The 24,719-nt window shown below is 54.5% G+C and overlaps 1 protein-coding gene across 5 annotated transcripts in view; it reads left to right on the top strand.

Annotated features, from left to right (window-relative positions):
• Window positions 1-24,719, top strand: part of CDON (cell adhesion associated, oncogene regulated) — a 40,105-nt gene that overhangs the window by 996 nt on the left and 14,390 nt on the right. For 3 of the 5 annotated variants that reach the window (XM_090123337.1, XM_031599707.2, XM_031599705.2), the window contains exons 2-11: window positions 12,107-12,201; window positions 13,631-13,903; window positions 14,649-14,795; window positions 15,048-15,191; window positions 15,392-15,679; window positions 16,431-16,700; window positions 20,361-20,644; window positions 22,241-22,415; window positions 22,901-23,029; window positions 24,109-24,315. In XM_090123337.1, coding sequence (XP_089979463.1) covers window positions 12,135-12,201; window positions 13,631-13,903; window positions 14,649-14,795; window positions 15,048-15,191; window positions 15,392-15,679; window positions 16,431-16,700; window positions 20,361-20,644; window positions 22,241-22,415; window positions 22,901-23,029; window positions 24,109-24,315 — 1,984 coding nt within the window. In that variant the 5' untranslated portion in view covers window positions 12,107-12,134. Of the gene's footprint in view, window positions 1-4,764; window positions 6,217-12,106; window positions 12,202-13,630; window positions 13,904-14,648; window positions 14,796-15,047; window positions 15,192-15,391; window positions 15,680-16,430; window positions 16,701-20,360; window positions 20,645-22,240; window positions 22,416-22,900; window positions 23,030-24,108; window positions 24,316-24,719 lie in introns of those variants that run through there. The other 2 variants (XM_031599706.2, XM_090123336.1) reach the window with 2 other exon arrangements.

Below are 24,719 nucleotides of genomic sequence, written 5' to 3' on the forward strand. Positions count from 1 at the left end.
GATTAGCGATTCACACAAGGGTGAGCCTGGAGCTTTGTTACCGGGATTAACGCGATTTACACCCTTAAGCTGCTTGTAAGCGGCCGTGTCGGGGTGGGTGCTCTGCTCCCCTCCCGTGCGCCACGCAGGGCACCCCGGGGCTGTGCTGCTCCATGGGTTCCCGTCGCCCTCCTCCTTGTGAGCACCGTTCCACCAAACTCGCTGGGTTGGTGCACTGTGTGCGCTTCCTCTGCTGGGGCTCAGTGCTCCTTAATGTGGTGTTTCTTACCCCCAAAAGCAAGGAAAGAGTCAGGAGGGGCCGTAGTGCTGCAGGGCAAACCCCAGCAGTGCTTTCGCCATCTCGAGGTGTGCTGTCAGCCCATAAACTGGGGCTCGTGCTTACTTTGGCACGGCCATGTGCCAGAGGAATAAGGCAGCTGTGCTCCGACTTCAGGTGATGTCACTTGAGGATTTTAACTGTCAAAGCTTAGAAACACACTTACTTGTTTAAAGCCTGCTTCTGCAGATGTGGAAACAGTGAAGCACAGCGATGGATTGACTCCATGGGCACGCAGTGCTGGTGTTCCTCATCCCAGCACCCCTCTGCAGTGCAGTGCTGCCTGCAGCCCTTGGCTGTTATGGGAGCCCTGCTGGGAGCTGCGGCTGCTGGGGTGCCATCCTGCTCTGCTCACCACCATCAGTGTAAGGACAGCAGAGCTTCAGCTTCCGAAACCAAACTGAGAAGTGTGAGATGGTTAAGTTGCATCAGGATGGAGCTATTTTGTAACTCAGTGTGGATTTGGGGCGTTCTTGGTTTCTCATGCAGAGCTGGGTGTCTCTGATCTGCAGCTCTCAGCGTTCTCAGGCACGCAGCCATCTGCACAACCGTATGAAGATGCATTTTGTTTCATCGGTTTGATTTGGCTTGGCGCAGCTCCACGGTGCCCGTCCTGGGGCTGCTGCTGTGTCTGTGTGACAGCTGCGGGTTCTGCTGCTCCTGGATGCGGTTCCAGAGAGGCTCAGAGCTGTGCTGGGTTTGATGTTCTCAGGGAGCCCCAGCACTGAGTTTGCAGCTTTCCCACTTGCTGCAGTATTTCTCTGGTTTTTAATGAACCATCCTGTAACTAGAAGTGTTTTTTAATAACAACAACCTGAGGTCTGCAGTGTTTTCTTTGTTTGGAGCCCTCAGTCTTTTCTCAGTCTCCAGCTTTCCCTGCTTTAGCTGACATTTTCCTCTCATTGACACACACACGTTCAGATACAGATGATGTCTGAACCCCTCTAAGAGCAGAGGAGTGCTGGCAGAAACTGTTTGGGAATCTCGCAGCTGAGTTGTGCAGTCAGTGCTGGTTGTGTGGAGGGGAGCTGCTTGCAGTTCCTCTCTCGATGGGAACCTCCTGCTTTCCTACCCGTTCAGACTCTCCAGGCTGGGCACCAGGCTGCTCTCTGTGCACTGCTGCTGCAGTCTGGTGGCTCAGCTGGCACCAGCTCTGCTCCCATTGAGCGTTCCCAGCTGCATGGGAACGATTCACCCGAGTGCTGTTGTCTGTAGCCGTTCTGCAGTGCAACATCTGACAAATTTCCAGTGCTGCGTTCCCAGCACTGCCTGAACTTGCTGTTGTCTCTCCCTCTTTCTCCAGGGAGAGATCCTCCCTCTTCCCATCCCAACCCCTACAGTCTCCTCCGCAAACTCAGCACGAAGGCTCTCTGCTAACGAGAGCAGTCTCCAATTACCCGTCTCAAGAATTCCTGGAATAGATAGCTGCCTGTGTATGTGCACGCTGCTTTTTTTCTGGGTGTTCTTCCAGCAGTTTCCTTGTAGATGGCTCGCTGCATCTTCCAGGCTGTGTGTCACACGGTTCTGCTCAGCCCCATCGTGGTGCTGTGCTGATGGTCCTGCAGCAGTTTGATGAGCCGTGTGCTCAGCACTGCCTGCACCACCTGCCTTTCCCATTAAGCCCTCGCTCTTCCGATGTGAGAAATCTCTGCTGCCTTCCAACAGAAGGGAAAACAATCACACAAGCTGGGTTGTGTTCCCATCTCTCATCCCAGTGAGCTGCTGGAGCTCCCCCACCACCCCAGGGGGGGCTCAGAGCAGAGGGTGCACGGCTGGTGCCGTGGGGATGCTGCTGGTTGGTTCACTGCTCAGAAGGGTGCCCCGAATTTTCGGATGGCTGTGGTGGCTGCAGGGGGGGCACAGCCCCTTTTGGCAGCAGCTGGTTTTAAATGAGCTTAACTGGCTCATAAAGCTGCACTCTCATGGTGTAGCTGAGCTAAGTGTTGCGGTGGGGAAAGGCTTTGCTGTTCCCCCATACTTTGCCCCGTAAACCCATCCAGCTCACTGAAACAGTAATGGGGAGGGAGGGAGGGAGAGAGAAAGGTAAAAAATAAAATAAAAAGTGGTAAATCCCCTGACGAGCAGCACGAGATAAGCCCACTCCGTTGGAGTATTTCTTGGTCCTGCCTGGCAGCTGGGGGCAATGCTGGGGGAGCAGAGCGTGCTGGGCTGTGAGACCGAGCTGCTGCAGGAACGTGAAACCGCCCCCGGCCTCACCTGTCTGTCTGATCACGCCTCTGATTTATGGGCTGGATTTTGCTGTTTAGTTTTCCCCACAGACTTCAACCATTGTATCTGATAATGAACCGAGTGGTTGAGCCTTATTTGTTTAATTCAAAGGCAAGTTTAATGTTTCCTACCTCGGAGTGGTACAAAGTCTGCTCGCTGGGTTTTCCTCGCAGCAAATCTGCAAATACCGAAGCAGAGCAGAGGAGGGGAAGGGCTGCGGTGGGAATTGGGCTGTGATGGTGCACAGTGCAGTGCTGCTGCACCGCAGCCGAGCTCAAACAAAGGGGCTGTGTGCTCTGGGAAGGGCTGGGCACCACCGGCTTGTGTCTGTGGGGTGAAGGTGGCTGTGGGCTGTGCTGCCCTGCTCATCCTATGGGTGCTGTCCCGGGGGGGGCTGCAGGAGCTCCCGTTCCTCCTGCAGTGCCCTGGGATGTGTGCTGGCACTGCTGGGTGGCAGCCTGCTCCGATGCAGTTGGAGGTGCTGTGGTTCCTATGGGTGGATGCTGTGAGGGGTTTCCCTCCCTCGGCTCTCACCTGGCAGAGAAGACGTCCGTGTGGCTGAAAAGCAAAGGTTTCTATTGAGGCGCTGGTACAGGGCGTGACCCTGTGAGTGCTCCTCACTGAGGACATGACCATCGTGGGGAACTGCACCAAGGGAGGAAGAAGTTGGTGACCACAAACCAGAGGAGATGTTTCGGGGTTTCTGATCCCCTCTGGACCCGAGCACGGCTCTCCCCACTACAGTTCCTGTTGTGAGATGGTGTTTTTTCTGTTCTTGTTTCCCTTCTTGCTTGCTGTTTGTTAAGAGCTGATAGATCAGCCCAAATAAGGGTATGAGAGAGGCTGGAGGTTCTCAGGAGGATCCACAGACAGTCAGTACATGACTTGTTGCCTTTATCTCTGAGATCAGGAGATTCTTTTGCAGTGATGGATTAATCCACTCCTGAGTGAATAATATAACCAAGAACAAGCAGGAGCCAGCGCTCCAAACAGATGATGTGTTTAATAGTGTGTGCCTCTCCTCCCCCACCGAACTGCGTCTGTCTTCGCCGTCTCATTCTGCGGGGCCGCTGAAATCCCAGCGTGGGGAAGGGGGGGAGGCTTGGGGCCGTGTCAGATGTCTGCAGGTGGGCGAGGGCTGGGAGCTGCCTGCAGCCCTGTCTCAGTGAGCAGTGCCCGCTGTCATGGCGTTGCTTTGCTCTGGTCCCCGTGGGGACGTGGTGGCACTGAGCACTGCAGCACCCAGCTGTGTTTCTGGCTGGATGCTGAGGCGGTCTGGATGCGTGGCTGCGCGTGCTGCGCTCTGCTGCCTGCAGCAGAAACGGTGCTGTGTGGCTTTTGCCCCTTCCCCCCTGCAGAAAGCAGCTCTCGCGTTGCGGTGCTGGATGAAGGCAGGCCCGGGTCTCCGTGCTGTTTGCTGAGGACTGGTACTTCTAAGGAGCTGTTTTGCCTGCAGTCGCCTCGGGAGCCCTTTGTTTCTCAGCCTTCCATCCGTGCTGTTGGCGTGGCACGGAGGCTGATTGCCGCAATACCTTACAGTGACATCGCAGCCCGGAGGTTGGAGCCTCCTCTAATGAAATGTGAGCTGAGGAGGAAAACCCCGAGGGTTTTTTGGAACAGAAGATGTTTTCTGTTCTTGCCACTAATCTTTGTTGCCGAATGAAATTGGAATGTATACTTCAAATCTTTGTAAGGGTGTAGAAGGAAGCTGGCAACGGATGTAATCAGAAATGTTATTACCAAAACTCTCAAAATATGTTGAAATTTTGAGCCCGATGGTATAATTTTAAATTCAGATATTCAGATTGAGGCGCTTCCCGTTGCTGTGCCTGTTGGGATCAGGCAGAGAGGAGCCCAGGAGGGGACAGTGGGTGGTGGGTGCTGGGGGAGGAGGGCCGGCGGCTGCGTGGCCCCAGGAATTGAGTCTGTGCAGCGCTGGAAGTCGTCACAGAAACAGATCTGCAATGAACTTAGTGCTAGCAGTAATTCGAGGTGCAGCCCTCTGGGTTACGGACTTCTGAGCACTTGAAAAACGGTTGAGTTTCCAAGCTGGCATTTTTTAATTAGTGCATTTGTCACTGCTTATGTGTGTAGGCTGCCACACGTGGAGGACGTGTTGGAGACGAACGAAGCTGCAGCTGCTGTGGGTTGCAGTTCTGCAGGGTCCCAGTGCTGGGCTGAGCCGCTCCGCTGCGCTCCTGTGGGCTGCAGGGGGGGCTGGCAGTGACCTTCACCCTGCGCCCTTTTGTCTGGTAGGCTGCAGGTTGAGGACGCAGGAGCCAAAGCCCTTCTCCGAGCCGGAGGTGTGAAGCTGTTTATTTTCACTCTGGAAATGTATATATTGCAGGAGGCAGATGCTCGCCTGCTTAACCTAAGCATTCGCGTCTTATCTGGGGTCTGGCAAGTGTACAAGTGTTGTCCTTTCTAATCCCAACTATTAAAAAGTCCAGGCACCTTTCTCTGGCTGAGTCTGAGACTGCTTAAAAACACAAAGAGGAGCCAACAGAAAGAGCTCTTGCTCTCCTTGCCAAGTTTAAATGAAGACTAATGCCGCGGTGCTCCTTAATCTTGTTTTTCTTGCTATGGGATGGATGCTGACGTGGGGTGGGATCGGTCCTGGCTGCAGTTATCTGCTGAGCTCGGCGCCGAGCTGCGCAAGGAGGAAAGCAACAATCTGGACAGAGAAGAGAGTCAGAACTGTTCGGCTGCTCTGTTCTTATGCATAATCCTGTTTTTATTCACTCTCCACCAGCAGTGAATTCTGAAGGGTGAGTGAGAGCCTGCAGTAACGCTCCCCGCACCTCCCATATCCTGCAGCCATGAGTTCACAGGCTCCTAATTGCCGATGATGTCAGACAGCAGTCGATGGGGTTGCTATAAATTCTGGCTGCAGGTGTGGATTTAATAGTCGTGCTTCCCTTTAAGGGATCACGGATAGCATGGATCCTGCAAGTTCCAACAGACTGAGTTGGACGTGGGGCACAGAGAGCTGTTTGCTGTTCTTAGGGCTGCTGCTGCCGAGGGATGAGGTGTCAGCGTTCATCTGCAGCCACCTCAGAAATGAGCCTGCTGTCTGCTGGGGCTCTTCTTGGGCACTTTCTCCTCTCCCAGCTGGGCAGGCCCTGCAGCGTGCCTGCATGCAGTGTGCTTGGACGTGAGCTCCTTTGTCAGGGAACCTGTGCGGCTTGGCTTGTAGGACAGGGCAGCCCCGCAGTTCTTGTCCTTTTTAAGTTGTGCTTGGCCCTGGTTATAGGAACCGGAGAGCTAACAAACGAGGGGCTATCAGAGGTGCACGTGCCCATCAGGGACAGCCAGCCCCGTGAGTCCCCTTGCTGGGAAGGGCTGTGCCTCACTTGGAGTTGCGTTCACTACATTTTCCCAAACTTACCACATTCTCGCAGTTCAAAGATACTGGAAGGTGCTCTGTAGGTTGACCTGAGGCTTCGTGGCACTGCGGTGCAGTGTTCCCTCTGTGGATGTTTGTCTCCTGCTCTGCGCTGTGCTGGTGCTGCAGGTGGGGATGCACGCTGCCCTGGAGGAAGGTGCTGGGCTGAAGTGGTTGTGAAATGCTGTGAGATCACTGGGCTGGAAACCAGAAGATCCAATTGGTGGTGCTGGAAGAATTGGGGAGCGCTGCCAGCAGCCGGGGAGAGCACAGCAGTGAGCTGCAGGTATGGGGATGGGAGTGGGAAGGGGTGAGGGCCGTGTTTGGGACTGTTACACTAATGATACCTTTGGGTCCCTCCGGGTCTAAAAGCCCTTAGTTAGGCATTTAAGGATAATTGCGGCCGAGCCGAGCTGTACATTAGGCTAATGCTCCATTCCTTTTCTTCCCCCCGAGGCCAGAAGCTCAGAAACCATACCCACTTCATTAGCGTGGCAGCGGGGGGACTGTCAGCCTTTTGCTTTGAGGTCATTAATGAAGCTGAGTGCCTCGTGGTGCCGGTTTGCAGCAGGCGGTGGGATGTGGGTCTGTGGGAGCGCATCCCATCCCATCCCATCCCATCCCATCCCATCCCATCCCATCCCGGCTGTCCCAGCAGAACACCTCTGTTGCCCCAGCAGGGCTGAGCCGGCCGTGCTTTGGGAAGCAGCAGAGCTGCAGAGACACAGCACACAAACCGTTAACTTTTCTTCACTCTGCTCACAAATCCATTTCTGCAGCCGATGCCAAAGCATGCGTTCTTCTATCAAGACCATATGTACGCCAAGACTGAGGTTTTAAAGTCAAGGTGTTTTTGAAATATTGGAGTGCAAATTAAGTATCTGAGTAATCTTAACTGTCTTCTCGAAAAAACTCGCTATCAGCTTCACTTATTACTCAAAGGATTAATGGAAAGCTAAACTTTGATCCGTGTCCAACAGCTGATACCAGCCGTGAGGCTTCCCAGGCCTGAGAGCAGCACGCAGGAATCTGGCGGGCGCTGCTCCATCGGCTCGCCGGCTCTGGGCCCGATGTGGTTTTTGTTCCCAGCCCTTCATGCCTCCTCGCGTCACCTCTGTCCCGCAGCACCAGACGCTGCCTGGAGGGGCTGATGTTGCACGGACCCACCTCCCACCTGGCCCTGCGCTGCCCACATCCCTGCCTCCCTTATCCTCAGCGCTCCGTCTGCCCGCTGACAGAAACACATCCCTGTGTGGCTTAAAAAGGATGCAGGGTGCAGAGCATCCTGACAGCAGCACTGCAGTGGCACGGCTCAGCGGGGCACTGCGCTCCCGTTTGGTTTCTGCCGCTGCCACGAGTGCATTCCCTGATCCTTTTCCCTGTCAGCGAATCCCGGTGGGGTTTTCCCTCTTGGATTGAAGTGTGCTTTGGGATGCAGGGAGAGCTGGGCCGGTTGCTCAGGGCTCAGCATTCACAGAAGCACCGGAGCCCTTTGGAGTACAGAACTTTATTACTGTGACTCTTGCAGCCCCGTCTGTGGCGATGCCATAATTCCTGGTGATGGTGTTTGAACAAAACCCCAACCCTTATGTAAATGCCTGATTGCTTATCTCCATCGCTCGGCTTCCTGCAATTTAGTAACACAGAAACTGCAGTTTCAGTGCTCGGGGTGGAGAAGCAAAATGGGAGCACTTTTTTTTTTTTTGACACGAGCTGTGACTGCAGCACAACTCCTCGGTGTTGGGGTCCTCTCGGAGAGCGTAATTAGGAACACATTGATTCTTATTGCAGCTGGCAGCTGCTCACTATTGCCTTTTTCAGCTTCTGACCCCCATAGTCCCGCTGACCTTTCCTGGGGTTAGTCGTGGGCCCTTTGCATTGTGATGGGCTAGAAGTGGCTCATGTGGAGTTGATTATTTCCTTGCTTGTCTGGCCTTTTTGGTGCCATAACTCCAAGTCACTTCCATTTTCTTCCCCTGCTTTTGGCTGACCACAGTGAAAGGAAATGCTTTTGCTGGCGACAGGATCAGTTTGCATGCTTGACTGCCTCGATTGAGACCCTGAAAAGGGGGGAGGGGGAGGGTAATGAACACTGTAGGTGCTGCATTTGCTTTTTAAAGGCTGATGCTAATGATTGAGCGATCATTAAGCATTCATAAAAATGGCGCTGGGGCAGCTTGGGATCCTTCTGGGTGCCCTCAGCCCTGTGTGCAGAGCGGAGCGTGTGCAGTGTGCAGTGTGTGTGCAGTGTGTGTGCAGCGTGCAGTGTGTGTGCAGCGTGCAGTGTGTGTGCAGCGTGCAGTGTGCATGCAGTGGGCTGGCACTGTGTGCTGAGCAGTGACAGCAGTGCTGCTCTCCACGCTGCGCAGAGCCCCGCACAAAGCTAATGAAGTCTCTGTGCCAGCTGTTACACTCATTTTGCAGGACCCCAGGAGGACAGCATGAAGACAGTGAGTGATCAAAGGCTTTGCAGATCACTGAGGAGCCGGGGCTGCAGGAATGTCTGATTGCTTTCTCTTGGAATGCCACAGGCTTCAATACCACATTTTTTTTAAGGTGTCTTGGTGTGAGATTTAATGACCCGACTCAGCTTGCTCGCGCTGGAGGCGCGGCGCTTCACTTCATTCCCGGGCTTTCATTTGCCCCAAATTTTGCCGCTTTGAAACTCTGCAGTTCTTGGTACAGCGAGGATCTGGGAAAGCGAGTTAAAAATTGATTGGATTGCAGGGTTGCCAGGAAGATAAATAACGCAGAGTGCAGTCAGTGCTGCTGCAGGCTGTCCAGAGCGCGGCGCAGAGGGGCGGTGGATGGAGAGGTGACACCTTCAGGTCTGGGCAGCCCTGGGCAGCGCTGCGGCGGGCAGACGTCACTTTTTCCTTGGGCTGCTCGCAGGGCTGTCAGCTCCTGGAGGTGGAGTGGGGAACCTGAATACCTCCCTCTGTTCCTCAGCCTGCCGTTTCCTTCCTCCTCCTCCTCCTCCTCCCCGGCACAGTGCTGTGTTGGTGCTTGCAGGGCTCCATGCTGGGTGAGCGAAGGGATCCTGCCCTCCTGTAGCTCTGGGTCTGCCGGACCTGCACTGAAGGTCAGACGCTCGGAGGGAGCAGTGGGTGGGAATGCAGCAGCAGCTCTGCATGGGGTGCAGCCCAATAGAACCGGGCTGCAGGATGGGGTTACAGCAGCAGCAGGCAGAGCTGGGTCTGTGGTGAGGTGTGGGAGCGGGGCGGTCCCTGCAGGGCTCCAAAGGATGGAGGGTCGTAGAACGGTTCGAGTTGGAAGGGACCCTTAAAGTCCATCTGTTCCAATGCCTGCAGGGAGCGGGGATGCCCGCAGCTCCAGCAGGTGCACAGAGCCCAGTCCTGCACTGCGGGATGCTGCTGACAGCAGTGTGCAGCACAGGGCTGTGACTGATGGTGCGTGGCGCTCCCCGGGGCTGCTGGGGACCATTTATGAGGGATCAGTGACAAATGAGGCACACAGCTAGAATTACGCTGTCCTTCAGAGTACTCCATCTTCCTAATGATCTCCCAGAAGGGATCAGGTGTGTGTTTATTTATGGCTTTGTGTGTGCAGGGTGCTTTCTGCAGGCAGGCATCCATTGGGGTAGTTGGGACTCCTCCATCTCCTGACACAGGTCCTTTATCTTCCTTGTTCCCATTGACTAGAATATATCAGAGCAGCAAAGAGGTCAAGTGTTGGAGGAAAACAACTGGAAAATGACTTCAGATAAAGAGGTTTCAGTGGCGGGGGGATAAGTGTGGGCTATGGCTTTCTGTTGTGTATGTCAGTTCAGGTCTGGAGACGTTGGCATGGGAGTGGAAAGGCTTCCCTCTGCCCATGGGAACTGTGGCACTTCAGTTCTACTCTATTAAAATTGCTGTGAGTAATTCCTGTCAGTATTGGAGTTCCACAAGGAGTATAAATACATTCTATTATAAAAAGACTCATCCTATCCATGACACCTCTTTCTTCAGAACAGTGTGGGCTGCAGAGGTGAGGATGGATGAACTCAGGTGAGGGGCAGGGAGTGAAGCCATGGATGTTGCTGGGTGTGCTCATCCTGCAGGCTGAGATACATGACTGGAGTGGCGTCCAAGCAAAGCACTCCTTCCTCTGCCCCCTGAGCACCTTGCTGGCCCTTGGCAGTGCTTTGCTGTCGTGTGCAGTGGTCAGAGTGGGAGCTGCAGTACTGAAATGATGGCAAAGCAGAAACATTCTGTTTTTCCCATCCCTTGGGCAATTCAACACTTGGGTATGTATTAGCATGTAATGCTTGAGGCAGACTTTATCCACTGAGTGTCTTAAGACCTCCAGAGCAGTGAGCTGTGGGCTCTGTGCTTCTCTCCATCGCGGGGAGTTCTGCGGCGATGTGAGGCGAAGCATGGAAGGAAAAGCAAGTCTCCTTTGGGCTGTGTAGCACTCGTGGGGTCCATCTGTGTGTAACAGAAGCAATGTGAGGAGAGGTCCCTGCTGGCTCCTGGGTGGTGCTGCTGGGGATGACAGCCCAGGTAAAGCTGCTGCTTCGTTCCTCCTCCAGTTGGGGTGCAGTGGTCCCCAGTGCTCTGTGCGCTGTTGGACGTCTGCTCCGCCAGCCAGGCTGCTGGGTCGGAGAGGAGTAGCTGTTGACACTGGCAGCCAGGAACATGTGAAGAGAAAGATAAACAGAGGGAAATCAGAGCCCGGATAAAGTAGATCTGCAAAGATAAAGTTTAGTTAAAGATAATGAGCTGGCCTTGTTTGAAAAGACAGCTGCAGAATAACCCAGTAGCTCCATGTGCCGGGGTTAAAGTTGACCTAGAATATACGTTTCATTGCTTTTCATAAATAAATAGTCAGGGGAAGATTTGGCAAAAAGCAACATTGCCCCCCAGCCTCTTCAGAGCAGTGTTTGATGTTAACAAGTTCTCTGCATGTTTACTCTGCGCTCAGCGGAGCGGCCGCGCTGCGCTCTGCCAGGACCTGGGAGGCCCCGGGTGAAGCCGCCCCGAAACGGCAGCGCAGCTCCTCGGGATTCCTCACCCCCTCCTAAAGCTGTCACTGTAAACTTGAGGCGGAATCGCAGGGAGAAGCGGCTGGAAGTAAATAGTTCTATAAAATCTGGAGTGATATTTTTATTATGATTGGAGCCTCTTCCCGACGCGTGTTTTGCGCAGGCACTTTGCGGTGACGCTGATGATGAAATGCTGTGATTTTAAATAAACCGTGGGATGGTTTTGCTGTGGATCTCTGGATGTGGTCCTTGGGAGCGGAGCGCTGCCCAGATGTGCGTCCGTGGGCCGCTGTGTGGGTGAGGGGTTTGTGCTCAGATGTGACAGATGAGACTTGTCCCGTAGTGCTGTGCGTTATCAGCGGCGAGGCTGTATGGTGAGCTGCGGGCAGACTGATAAATGAAGTAACTGTGCTAAATGAGCCCAGATCTTATTCATCATCGCAGGATGGAGGGCAGCACAAACGCAGTGAGTGGCAGCTGTGGGGCCTGGGGCTGTTTGGGAGGAGAGCGTTCCGTGACAGCGCTGCGTCGGAGATCTGCGGTCACGGCGGCTGCTGGGGATGTGTCCTCGCCCAAAGGGCAGCGCTGTGCTGGCATGGCTGCTGGGGGGTCACCGTCCTGGGCTGTCCCAGAACGTGGGGCTGTGGCACTGAGCAGTGCGGTCAGTGCGGGGATCTGGAGGACTTCTCCAACCTGAGCACATCGGGATCTGCCGGCGGTGCTGCCCTGATGGGCTGCGGAGCAGCGTTCCCGTCAGTGGCTGCAGGGCTGTGAGCTGCTGCTGTGGAACGTGGGTCCTCGTGCCTTGTTAAACAAGTGGAGCTGCTGATGGATGGCCAAACGATTATTGTTTGCAAACAATATTATCTGCGATAGATAAGCTGTTTATTTTGGACTTCAGTTCCTCTGGTTGGCGAGTAGTCTCATTCATCAAGGCGGCGCGGCTCGGTGCGTGTGCCGCGTATCCCAGCTGTGGAAAAATCTTACATTAAGAATAGGACTTGGAAACATGGTTAAGCCCAACTTGTAACTCATTTTTGCAGATGGTTTCTATATTGCGGGGAATATTGGCCGTTTCCTGGTTGCGCCATGTTTTTTTTTTTTTTTTCATCCCCAAACACTTTGTTGTTGGGGAGCTAAAAGAAGAACTCGTGAACCTTCCGTAGACATCTGTGTGTTTGCTTTGCAGCCGTGGTGGTGCCTGCAGTCCGGGCGCTATGCAGTCGGCCCCTGCCTGCCTGCATGCACTGCTCGCCGCCGCGCTCATCTCCGCCAGCAGCTCAGGTAAGGACCTGCTGGGTGAGGCTGAGCCCAGTGAGGCTGAGCTCCAGGGCTTTGTTCTTCGGGGTCCCTGCGGATGAGCTGGGCTCTGGGTTCTCATCTCAGTTCCCCTGGGGTTGGGAGGGGTTTGCAGTTTGCCGAGGAAAAGGGGAACGGGATCTCTGAGCTGTGAACGTCGATGCGTGGCGCTGGTTGGAACGGCTCTGGCGTTAGAAAAAAGCAGAGGGATGGTTTTAATTGACACATCTGCTCTGTGTAGTCAGCTTGTCTTAATGTAACCGCACAAAAAAGAAGCTTTTACTACTTTTAGCACTTCATAGGCAGTCGTTATAAGCAAATGGGATAAATTTTGTTTTTCAAGCCGTCATGGGAGATGAGTTCCATCTGCGGGGCCGGCGCTGCCCGCTGTGACCGCGGTGCGGGCGCTGCAGGACGGGGCAGTGCAGCCATCACTGCTGGCCCTGGGGGCCAAACCCCACTATCAGGAAAAGCAGCTTTCTATTTAAAAGCTAAAACCGTACATCTGGAGCCCTGAGAAGTGCTCGGATACCATTTTTATGGATTTCATATAGTTGTGTTTTTTTTTTTTAAGTGAAGCCACGCTTTAATTTCCAGTTGTGCTTCATGCTTATGCAGATAGCTGGGTTATGGTTCTGGTAAAAATGCGCAGTTTCTCATCTGCAGCTCATCTCTGCAAGCGGCTGGACCGGCTGGCTTGAGAGGCAGAGCGTGAGCTGAGGGCCCCACCTATGAGAAAGCTGTATCCAACCTGGATTTCATTTCTCCCACTCTCAGTCTGTCCTATCTGGGCTTTTTTAGCTTATTTACAAACTCAAATCATTTTCCCTTGCCGCTCTTCCTGTTTGCAAATATTCCCCCTGTTTCTAAGCAAACAGGACCTGTTGGTGTTAAGTGCCTTTTTCTCACTTTGTACAAAATCTTCAGCAGAGAAACCCACAGAAAACAAATGGAAATAATTCCCAATGTTTTGTTGGCCAGAACAGGAAAAAATTCCTCCTACAAGCAGGAATTTTCTTCTGGCAAATCAATGGACTGTCCTCACCCAGTTTTCTGGAGCTCAGCCTTCTTATTTACGAGCAGCTTTCCCTGCCTGCTCGCCTTGCTGCAGTGAAGATAACGGCTGCCCAATTCATCACTCGTCCCAAGGAAGTCGTGCACTTGGTGTTCCCAGGTCCTTCGCTGCCCACGCAGCCTTGCTGTGCTCAGTGCATCGTTCTGCTCCCACCCCAGCCCCTGCAGTCACATCCGAGCCCCTTTGCAGGGCTGCATCCCGGCCGTTGTTGGATGCAGAGCAGACCCCAGCGTGGCCATATTCTGTTCACATCCGTTCCTCTGAATCCCATTGCGGCTGCTCGTGTAAATGCATTAGCAGACGCTGCTCACTAACGCAGTACTGTTTGCTTCCTTCTAGACTTGACTCCCCGCTTCACTTCCGAGCCCATCTCTGCTGTCCAGAAGCCCGGTGGCCCCGTGGTGCTGCGCTGCTCCGCTGAGCCCCCGACAGCTCGCATCTCCTGGCTGCTGGATGGAGAGCCGCTGGGCAGCGGGCTGCCAGGGGTGCAAATCCAGCACGGGTCTCTGAGCATCGCCTCCCTGAGCACGGCGACGTCTGGCCGCTATCAGTGCGTGGCCAGCAGCAGCGCGGGCGCAGTTCTGAGCAGGGCTGCGCTGGTGTCAGTGGGCAGTAAGTCGGCTCGGTTTGTGTTCCTCACTCCACGCAATTGCAGAGACCTCAATGAGTTTGTGTGGTTTGTTTTTCTGCTGCTGTGGGGGAATCGGGCGTTGGGACCCTGTGTGGGTCTCAGTCCTTGGAGGTGTGCGTTGAGTGGAGCTGGGAGGACGTGCTGTGTTTCCCATGATATGGTGCTGGCTGTGCTTGGTGTTCCTCTGTTTGTCTGCTTGGGATCGCAGAGCTGTTTGAATCAGGCCTTTGTCAGGCAGGGTTTGAGTGATTTTGTGTAAGGTATCTCATCTATGGAGCATGTCCAAAATCCCCCCGGGAGGAAAATTTCTTCTGAGTGTGAGAAGTGTTTTGGTAGAGTAGTGACCCATAGCAAGACCCTCTCAGGAGAGCTGTGGGGTGGCTGCTGTAGGAAAGCAGAGCAGCGGGGAGGTGCTGTGAGCACGAAGGGCGCAGAGGAGCAGAATTCACATTTCTGTCTTCCTTTTGAGGTTTTTGCAGCGCACCTGAAGTGCTGCTGAGGCCTTCTGCTCGCTGCACTGCTCACAGCGATGAGTGGAGGATGCCACTGCGTTCAGCACTGCGTCAGTTATAGCCACAGAAAAGCACTGTAATGTTTCTTATGGGAAAGCTCCAACTATTAATTTCAGCTGCACTCCGTGCTGCCATCGGAGCCCACGATGAACACCAGGTCCTCTCTTCCCTTTCCCACCCTCGGCCGCTCATCACCTCCTGTAATTCCCTCCAGGTTTGGCTCACTTTGCCCCATCGCTGACACCCGTCGTCGTGGCAGAGGAGGGAGGCACGGCGCTCATCGGCTGCGCGGTGCCGCAGAGCAACCCCAGGGCTCAGGTCCGCTTCCGAGCGCGGGGGAAGTGGCTGCAGCAGCCCGCAGGTGAGGAGCAGCGCCCAGCGGGCGGCCGTGGAGCTTTTGGGAAGGGACTCACAGTGTGCGGTGTGCACACACCGTTCTGTGCTCATTGCTTCATCAAACCCTTTGTAGATTAATATCCTGTTCGTAGCAGTGTGATTTTTTTTGTGATTTGAAACGTAGACTGGGCTGGTGTGTATGACAGGTTATTAGAAAATACGTCTGTCTTTATTTGAGATGAAGTTAAGTCGCCTTTCTTCTTCCCCGCTTGTTCAGACAGGTACCTAATTCTCCCGTCCGGAAACCTGCAGATCCTCAATGTGTCCATGGAGGACAGGGGGTCCTACAGGTGTGCTGCCTACAACCCCGTCACTCACGACCTCAGAATAGAACCCACGGGGAGGAAACTCGTCATCACACGTGAGTGCTCAGCTCCACTCCGCAGAATGAACGCGGCCAGAGGGACCGGGGCGCAGCTCGGCCAGGCGGTGGCTGCGGTGTGCAGGGCTCGGTGGCCGCCTGACCTGTGTCAAAGGCTGCGCGAGGCTTCGGGGCTGTGGACGCAATGGCAGCGTGCGGCTGAGAGGCCCCGGGGCTGATCCTGCTCTCCTCCCTTCCAGGTCCCTCCACCTCACAGCCCCGCATTCTGCACCCCCTGCGGCCGCAGGCGCTGGCCGTGCCGCAGCGCAGCCCGCTGACCCTGGAGTGCGTGGCTGCAGGGCTGCCCGCGGCCGCCGTGCGATGGGAGAGGGACGGCCGGGACGCGCTGCGCGGGGGCAGGTGGGCCCTGCTGCACTCCCACCTGGTGACGGAGGGGCTGCAGCCCGAGGACTCCGGGAACTACTCGTGTGTGGTGGGGACCGGGCTGGGGGAGGTGACGTACGTCAACTACTCGCTCACCGTGCTCGGTAAGAAGTGAAGCCCCTCTCATGGCTGCTGTTTCTGGCGTCCGGTGACAAGTTGAATATTTAAGCAAAGGCACGTTCGTATCTCATCTCTCCCCGGTTAAAATTCATGTCGGTCTCTTTTCAAATGCTCTAACAACTGAAGACAACAAACCTTGGCATTGTGCAGCCCCTGCTCTGCTCATTCTGCAGCGCTGAGTGTGGGTGCGTGCGGCGCTGATGACGCTGCAGAGCTGGTTTTCTTTGGGGGCTGCAGGAAAGCAGGGAGCTGACAAGGGCAGCTGCTGTGTTTGGATGAAGGCAAAAGCAAATGAAATTCATTTGGCCACTCTGTGTCCACGCGTGGTTCCCCATCTCTCCTTTCCTTTGCAGTCATTTTCCCCTTTGAGGTTTTGGTCTCCGTTGCTGTTTTTGTTTGGTTTTCAGTGCGTACCTCAAAGGGACTTGGAAAATGGGCTGCTGACATAACGTGCACCTTTTGTTACGGGGACGTTGCCAAAGAATTATTTTGAAAGCACAAATGTTTTATTAACGGTATTACTGCAAACATGATTGGTTGGAACAGAAGGAAAAGACCATTAAAATAAGCAAATCGTGGGGAATAGCAGCCCTGCGGTGCACAGATCCAGCACTGCGTGATCCCTTCTGAGCCTTTGTATGGGATGAGTTTAGCTTTTCACGTTTCCAGTGTTATTTTTCAGGATTTAGGCTCAGATACGTGCAGAGCTCCACACGGAACTATTTCTCTTTTCAGAACCTGTCTCAATTTCCAAAGGGCTGCAGGATGAGACAGTGGCCGTCGGCACAACGGTGTCTTTGCGGTGCGCTGCCCACGGGAGCCCCACTCCAGCCCTCACCTGGCTGCACAACGCTGCACCCCTGCGTGCATCCCCGCGGCATTTCCTGCTGGGGAGCAGCCTGCAGATCCGTGGTGTCACCGCGCAGGACTCCGGTGTGTACCAGTGCGTCGCGGATAACGGCGTTGGCTTTGCGCAGTCGGCCGGGAGGCTTCACGTGCAGGCAGGTAGGAGCACTGCAGGGAAAGCAAATTAAGCGTCTGTAAGAACTGTGGAATCACTGAGGTTGGAGGAGAGCTCCTGTGTGCCAAGTCCAACCCCGCCGTGCCCACTGGCTGTGCCCTCAGTGCCGCGTTGCTGCCTGGAATGCATCCGGGGTGGTGACTTGAGGCTTTATTCTGCTGTGTTTTCTCCTCGCTGATTTTTGTCTCTGCTGCTTCTGGCCACCGTCTGCAGCTGACGGTGCAGATAAGTGCTGTCAGGTGCACGGCGAGAGCTGCAGGTGTTTCTGAGGTGTTGTGGTTGCTCCACATTTGAAACGCAGATTGCCAGCTGCAATTAAACCAGTTTGTGGTTAAATTCGGCACAGTTTATGCTGAAATGGAATCGGGGTACTGGATGAACTGGTATTCGGAACAGTGTGGGCTGCTGAGTAATTAAGCCTTTTTCATACCCTTAAGTTAGCAGAACGATTTTCAGCTCTGGAGGTGATGCTCACGTCCTGCAGGTTTGCTGCAAGGCCCTGTCTCAGATGGAGAGGCTTTGCTTTCTGCCCTGGGGGGGCTGAGCCGGGCGGTTCTGCATGTATTGCAGTTATGCCCTTAATGCACAGGGAAGGCAGTTTGTGTGCTTCCTTCAGCTCTAGAGTCACAGAATCATGGAGGCTGAGATTCCCAACCCCACCCCCCCATGCCCACTGCCCACATCCCTCAGTGCCACGTCCCCACGGCTCTGGGACACCCCCAGGGATGGTGACCCCCCCCCCGGGCAGCTGTGCAGCGCAGCACTGCTCTTTGGAGGAGAGGTTGTTCCTCACACCCAACCTGAATGTGATGTGACCTCGTTTTCCAGCTCTTACAGCATCTGGTCTCTGGATGCTTAGCTGAGTGCCAGTGGGATTTAGGATTCTCATGTATGTGGCCTGTATCTCGAGTTTCATTACTACCAATTGACTCATTTCTATGATTTGCGAAGATGCTGAAAGGTTCTCGTAGAGGAAGGGGAGGGGGAAAAAATGGAATGAATGTGATCCCATCAAGTGGTTCATTTGTAAGTTTTTGTTGGACGTTGCTGAATGGAAGCAAAGCTAAATGTCATCCCAGAGTTCAGTCTGTATCAAACAAAACCCCAACTGCTTTGCCTCAGAGTTTTATGGCTGCGAGTTCAAGTTTAACGTTTTGTTTATTCACTTTTATCGGTTTCTAATACGCTCTACTCGCTGCTGATTGTGGTGCGGCGTGGTTACGGCGTTTGGTTTGCATATAAAAGTCCTTAAGTACTGCATGGGAGCTGTTGGGGTTTTTGAGCAGCCCCCATCCGTGTCAGAGCCACGCTCAGCCCCTCGGATGAGTGACAGCAGTTTGTGCCAGGTGCTCATCGGGTGCTGCAGGCTGTGTGAGCTGTGATTTCAGTGCTTTGCACTGGGAGGGGTTTGTCTGCACTTTGCTTCGCTCCAGCACGGAGTGAGAGCGTTTGGCTGAAAAATGTATTTATTTTTTTCTTTCTGCTGGATCTGTTCCATGACCTGGTTCATTGCATGGGCTTCAAAGCTGACACGGCAACTCAAGCCACCACCATAGTGAGAAACCACCGAAATGTAAAATGATAGCCTTGGGGTCCTGTGTCCGTAGCACTGCAAGTCTCTTTTAGACTCTTGCGGTGGTTGCATGGCAGAATCTTCCCATAGCTACAGAACAGCTTCTGTCCAATGGAACTGAAGGAGAAAAATGTGCTGCAGAAGCTGTGAGTGGTGGGCAGGTTGGTGTAAAGCACGAGAAGGGGCAGACCTGTTGGAGGTGGACAGCTGGCACAAAGACCCTGCGGAGGTTTCCCAGCCTTTGCACAGGCAGAGCTGTCAGACAGAACCCTCAGGTTGTTTGGGAAGGGGAGAAGTGCCTGGGAATGTGATCTGTTTGCAGTGATGGCAAAGCACAAAGGTTGCTCTGCTGCCGTGCAAACAGAGGGGATGCCAGCAGGTCAGGAACTGCTGGTGCCTCTGTGTAAAGAGGCGGAGCGGTCAGCATGGAGATGAACAGGCGTAAAGCTTCCCCAGGCTCTGCTTCTGGCTGCTGCTGGAGATGGGATTTGGGGCACTTAGCCCTTGCTCTGGCCCAGGGGGTCACACTGGCAGGGCTGTGGGGCAGAGGAGGAGCAGCGGACGCTCGGGGCCGTGTGCGGGTGGGCATGGGCAGCAGCACACCAGGAGCCAAGCAGCCAGAGCTGGGCTTGGAGTTGCCTCATGGAAACTGTTACCCGGGATTGTTTTTCTGAAAGCAAAACACAACTGACTTGCCAGTGGGTGATGAGTCCCCTCCCGGAGCAATAAACACAGCGATGACTGCAGGTCTGCTGTCACCAGCCGTAACCGCAGCGCTCCCCAGGCCAGCAGGCACCAGCCCATGTGTGCCACCCACAGCCGCGCGTCCATCACGGCACGCCGTCCCTCTGGCTCCCGGAGCCGCGACAGCATTTGTTTCCAATATCCCGTGTGGCAATGCATCACTTTCTCCCCGCCGCACTGACAGCAGCAGGGACCCCTTCCCCCCGGGGCTGCGTGGCTCTCAGCCATGCCGCCCTCGGGTTCCTCTCCCTGGGCCGATCCCTTCTCCTGCCTCCGTGCTGTGACGCCTTCCCAAACAAGTAGGAAGGAACAAATGCTTGCGGAGTGTCTTCATTTTGAAAAGAGAGCTTTCCTTCCCTTCCCGGCTTTTTAAAAAGTGGCCAAAAATAGCAGCCACACTTGCTGCTGGTATTTTAATGGAGGTTTGGAGGAATCCGAGTCAGCCGGCCCAGCGCTGCCTGGGCTGTGCGTTACCAGGAATTTGTTTGTTTTGTAAACCAAGTTCCCTTCATTCCCTTCCCCTTCCAGACCCCGCACGTAACATAAACCTCCACGGCTCCGCGGGCGGGACGCAGCCCGGCACATCTGGGCTGCAGTGCTGCTCCAGCCATCCTTCTCCGCCGCGCTGACGTTTTCTTGTCCTGCACAGTGTCAGACGTCCAACCTGCCGGCCTGCTGAGCCCCGCATCCACCAGACTGTGCCTTTTTGTCCCGTGGCCTCCCCGCACCCCGGTGTGCTTTATTTCCCAGGCAGTGGGCTGAGGGGCCGGGGGTCTCGGAGCACACGGCGTCGAGCTGTGCGTTGGGTCAGTCTGTAGGTGAGGTTGTTCTCAGCGGACGTTTTCGGATGAAGTAGTCGAGTTGTGCAGCTTTCAAAGCTGATTGAAATTACAGTGCAAACCTCAGAAACGGAGGTAGGAGAATGTCCTCTTGTGTGCACGCCAGTACGGGGCATGAAAAGTTCCTTGTACAACTGCAATTAATTTAAAATTACTCTGTTTGTGTCACACGTGGAGCTGTATGTCTTTGCTGTTCACATACAGTGCTGCTGCTCCCTGCCTGAGTGGCAGCCGGGCTGTGCCCTGCTTGGTGGGGAAGCGAAGAGGGGGAAGCAGGGCTGAGTGCAGCCGGTCTGCGTGGGGACCCCTCAGCTCTGCTTTGCTCTGCGTTCGCTGGGCACCAGCAGGTCTGTGATTCCATGCAATCGGAGCATGGTTTGGGTCAGAAGGGAGCACTGAAGGCCCTCGGCTGCATCCACAGCTCCATGCGGGGCGAGCGTGTGTCACCTGGAGGTGCAACCAGGCTCCTTGCTTTGCGTTCCCTGTAGGAGCTGGCCCGAAAGCAGAAGAAACGGCTCTCACAGAGGCTGCCCAGAGTGATGGAAGCCGCATGGATTCCGGTGCGGAAGCGGCGTTTCCCAGCTCAGCTCCGCCAAAGCCGCCTTTGGACACGGCTGCGACAGACAAACCATGGGGCAGCATCTCCCCCCCCGAGGCGCCCATCATCCTCAGCCCCCCGCAGACGCTCAGCCCCGATGTTTACACCTTGCTGTGGCGCTCGGGGCGGGACGGCGGTTTGCCCATCAACGCGTACTTTGTGAAGTACCGCAAGGTGAGTCCCTCCTGCGCTGCGCGCGGGGCTGCGGCCGGGCGGGCGGAGTGCTGCTCTATCCATCTGTGGGACTGGCCCCGTTTCAGGTCTGTTACGGTATCTTTGTGGCCGCGGGGAATTGGGCTCCAGGGCACGCTGCGCTCAGCGTCCGTGGTGTTAAAGCTGCGTTCGTGTGAGCCAGCTTGGGTGGGGTTTGCTATGGCTACACTGAGATCAGAAGGAAAGCTGAGCGTTAGCCTGACGTATCAAAGGGATGGCATCCGAGGAGCAACGCATTGCGGCCCATTTCAGACTGTATTCATCAGACGTGAAGGTGAGCAGGGGCTCCTTAAGCAGATACCTGTCGTGTCCTTGAAAGCAGCGTGCCTGCAGCGAGCCGTGCCGATGGGAACGAGAGCCAAGCGGTGCCGTTCTTCTGAGCAAACAGCCTCCTTTGTGGCAAAGCTATTGGGTTTATTCTTCATAAGCTTTTTAATCCTCTACATCCTGATCTTGTCTTAGCCTGGAGGGAGCGCTTTGGTGTCTGACCTGTTAGTTCCTGAAAACCTGATGCCAAAGTCTGTTGATACAATTCCTCACCCAAAGGGAGGTGATGCTCACGTGGGCGCTGACGGCTCCGATTGACCCCTCGGTGCTCCCCCTCCCCTCTAACAGCTCTCTCCGCATGAAATGTGCTCACTGGTGCGTTTCTCAGCAGGGAGTTACTGTGTTTTTTTAGGGTGGTGCTCTCTTTGTGTCATAAATGACTTTATTTATTTCCCCCTTTGGGGGAAAAGAAAAGAAAATTAGTGTGGAATAACAGCACTGGAAGAGAGATCTCTTCAGAGGGAGTGCTGGAACAGAGACCTCTGGCATAACCCTTGATAATCCGTGGCGTTCAGATCTGCCCTCCATGTTATATTAAAGTCTTATATTGTTTGGTAGTTTATTTTCGGTAGGCTCTGTCTTTTCCTTCGGGATTTGGGGTAATGTTTTTCTGCAGAGGTCGAGCATTAAGGGACTGCCCTCGATCTGCTTCAGCAGAGCTGCTGAGCTCACTGTTACAGTGTCGGGTGGGATTCTTTCCTCATTAGAAAAAAGCAAATCTTTGGTCTCCCTGATGTTTTTTTCCCAGCCTCCGGGAGGACTGAGACATACTTCTGTTGCCCATTTCAGCCAGTAGATATTTAAATGTGCTTAAATGCAGGAAAAGCTGGGATGGTTCAGGGAGCGCATCCCTCTCATTAGGTGTTGGGTCCGGCCTGGAACAACACGCGTCCGCCCCGAGCTCATGGCTGAATGAAGTATTAAAGTCAGTTGGGCTCTTGGAGTTTTCAGTGTGAGAGAAAATGGTTGTTTTTTCAAAAGCGAGTGCATTTGTGGGGTGGGATGGCAGTGGGCAAAGGAGCGCTGCGAAGGCAGCTGCAGAAGTGGTTTGAGGGCAAAGCGTTTGGAGATGGCACCAGCCAACAGACGTACCGTGATGAGGCAGAGGAAAACGTCAGGGGTCCTGGCCGGTCGGAGAGGCCCTCGGGTGTTTGTGTGCTGGGCAGCCGTGGATTTGAGTACTGCACCGGGATTTGTTGGCCGGTGCTGAGCTGTTTCTGTCCCGCACAGCTGGATGACGGTGTGAGCACAGCTGGCGCTTGGCACACCGTGCGCGTCCCGGGCAGCGAGAACGAGCTGCGGCTCAGCGAGTTGGAGCCCTCCAGCCTCTACGAAGTGCTGATGGTGGCCAGGAGCGCTGCCGGCGAAGGCCAGCCTGCCATGCTGACATTCCGCACCAGCAAAGGTACAGAATCTCAGCCACTCAGGCTGGAAAGACCACTGAGATCCCCCACCGCACCCACATCCCGCAGCTCTGGGACACACGGCCCCCTCCCCGCACAGCTGCACACCGCAGTGCTGCCATCTTTCCCGTGTCCTTGGCTTTTGAGAGGACACGTTTCCATGCTGTCTGCTGAGCTGTGCATGAAACGCTCTCCAATGCAGCTGCTGCAGAGCAGCCTCCAATAGGTAAATAGCTGGGCAGCAAACATTGCCAGGCATTACCAGCTCTGCAGGTACCCTTCTTTTAGCTGGAAGCTGCTGGCTGTATGCAAACAATCAGATATTTTTTTGGATTTCTGTACAAGATTTAGGTAAAAATGTACTGTTTTCCTGCAGTTCACAATCTGTATGGACGGCTGTATGGACACAGCCCAGCATCGCTGGTTTTGTTATTGAACTTCTTATCCAAGCCCTGGGATGATGAGCTGTATATCTTGTGTTCCTTAGAAAGAACGTCATCCTCAAAAAACACGCAGGCTCCTTCCCCACCGCTGGGCGTCCCAAAGCACCCCGTTGTCCACGAAGGGACCAACAGTTTTGGAGTGGTGCTCCCCGACGCATCGCGGCACAGCGGAGGTGGGTCTGTGGCTGTTTGTCACTCCTGCACTCGTGTTTGGCACGGAGCAGTGCACCCACGTAAACTCGTGTGCTTTTTGCTGCTCTGGCCTCTTGTATTGCCTCCTTTATTCCTATTTATTCATGGAGCCTCCTGGAGGTGCGTTTCCCATGGAACTTCTCTGGGTGAGACCAAACCCTCACGCTGTTGGGTTTTCTGCTGCTGTGCTGCACTCCCAGTGGCGATGCCGGCTGTGCTGCGGGGCGGTGCGGCTCCTGCATGGCTCAGGGCAGCGCACAGCAGTGTGTCCTGAACAGCTTCTGTGGGGAGAGGTATTGGAGCTGGGAATGTAACAGATGCACATCCTAATCCAGCGGGCAGATAGGATTTCAAAGGGCGCTGTCACCTGCGTGCTTGGCTCTCAGAAATGAGATAAAAGCCTTCCATGCGTAACTGCATTCCTGCTGGATATCAGAGTCCCTTTTTACATCAGAGGAGCCAAGGGGACCCTGTGTGCCCCGCTGTGTGCCAGCTCAGCTGTGGCTGCTCCGGGCTGTGTCCATGAGGGGGGTTACAGCTCTCAGTGCTCACAGTGCTGTTGCAGATTCACTAACACAGCTCTTCCTGTTCTCTCTGTCCCAATGCTGTCTGTAACTTCCAGTGAGCTCCGTAAGTACATCGTTTGCTGCATGCTTCCTTTGCTCTTTGCTCTCGTTTCTTCCAAGTGATGGTTTGGGCAGCATAGTGCTCGTTAGTGTGGGGGGGTTGAAGTCTCGCTGGGGCCTGGTGCAGTTTGAAAAGATGATGGAGGTTTTCCCCATTCACTCAGTGTGTGTTCCCATTTCCGTTGGAGGTGGGCTGGGGGAGCACTGCCACGTCCGTTTGGATGCCACCTCACTGAGGTGGGGAATTCTGTTCCTCCATCCTTCTCCTCAAGCGTCCTTTCCCGAAGAGCAAGGGGATCATTGATACAGGAGGATTTGGGATTCTCTTGTTAATGCACAAAGTCTGATTTCATCACTGACTTGTTTAATCAGTTGCTCCAGAAAATGAAGTTCCAGCTGTGCTGGTCCTCCTGTAACCGAATTTCACCCTTCAGTTCCAGAGGCTCCCGACCGCCCCACTATCTCCACCGCGTCCGAATCCTCCGTCTACGTCACGTGGATCCCCAGAGCAAACGGGGGCTCTCCCATCACAGCCTTCAAAGTGGAGTACAGGCGGGTGGGCCGGAGCAGCGACTGGCTGATTGCAGCCGACAGCATCTCTCCTTCCAAGCTGTCCGTGGAGGTCCGCAGCTTGGAGCCAGGTACTGCAGGCTGCTGCTCCGCCGTCGGGTGGCTGCTGCTGCAGGGCGGTGCTTTGGGATGGCACTCTGTTGTGTGGATTCAAGTTGATGTCTGGCTGTCCAAAGAGAAGCACTCGCACCATAACTTAATGCTTCTTCATGCAAAGAGGGAGATTGTGTGTTATTGCTATTTTTAACTTAAGTGTCCTTCTGGTAAACACTCAGAATGCCGAAAAAAACGAAACAAAAGAGAAGAAAATGCATTAAGGAGTTGTACACATCAGTTTGTTTTTTTCCAGTGTCCAGCCCTAAGAGCTTAGGGAAGGAGCAGAGGGAATGAGTGGTGATTTCCCTCTGAAGGCTGTTCTCAGTGCCCACTGCTTTGCATTTGAGGGATTCCTGAGCCGATGGAGTCCATCTCTGTG

The sequence above is a fragment of the Phasianus colchicus genome, chromosome 23, assembly GCF_987193195.1.
Source record: "Phasianus colchicus chromosome 23, bPhaCol1.hap1.1, whole genome shotgun sequence".
Taxonomy (NCBI): domain Eukaryota; kingdom Metazoa; phylum Chordata; class Aves; order Galliformes; family Phasianidae; genus Phasianus; species Phasianus colchicus.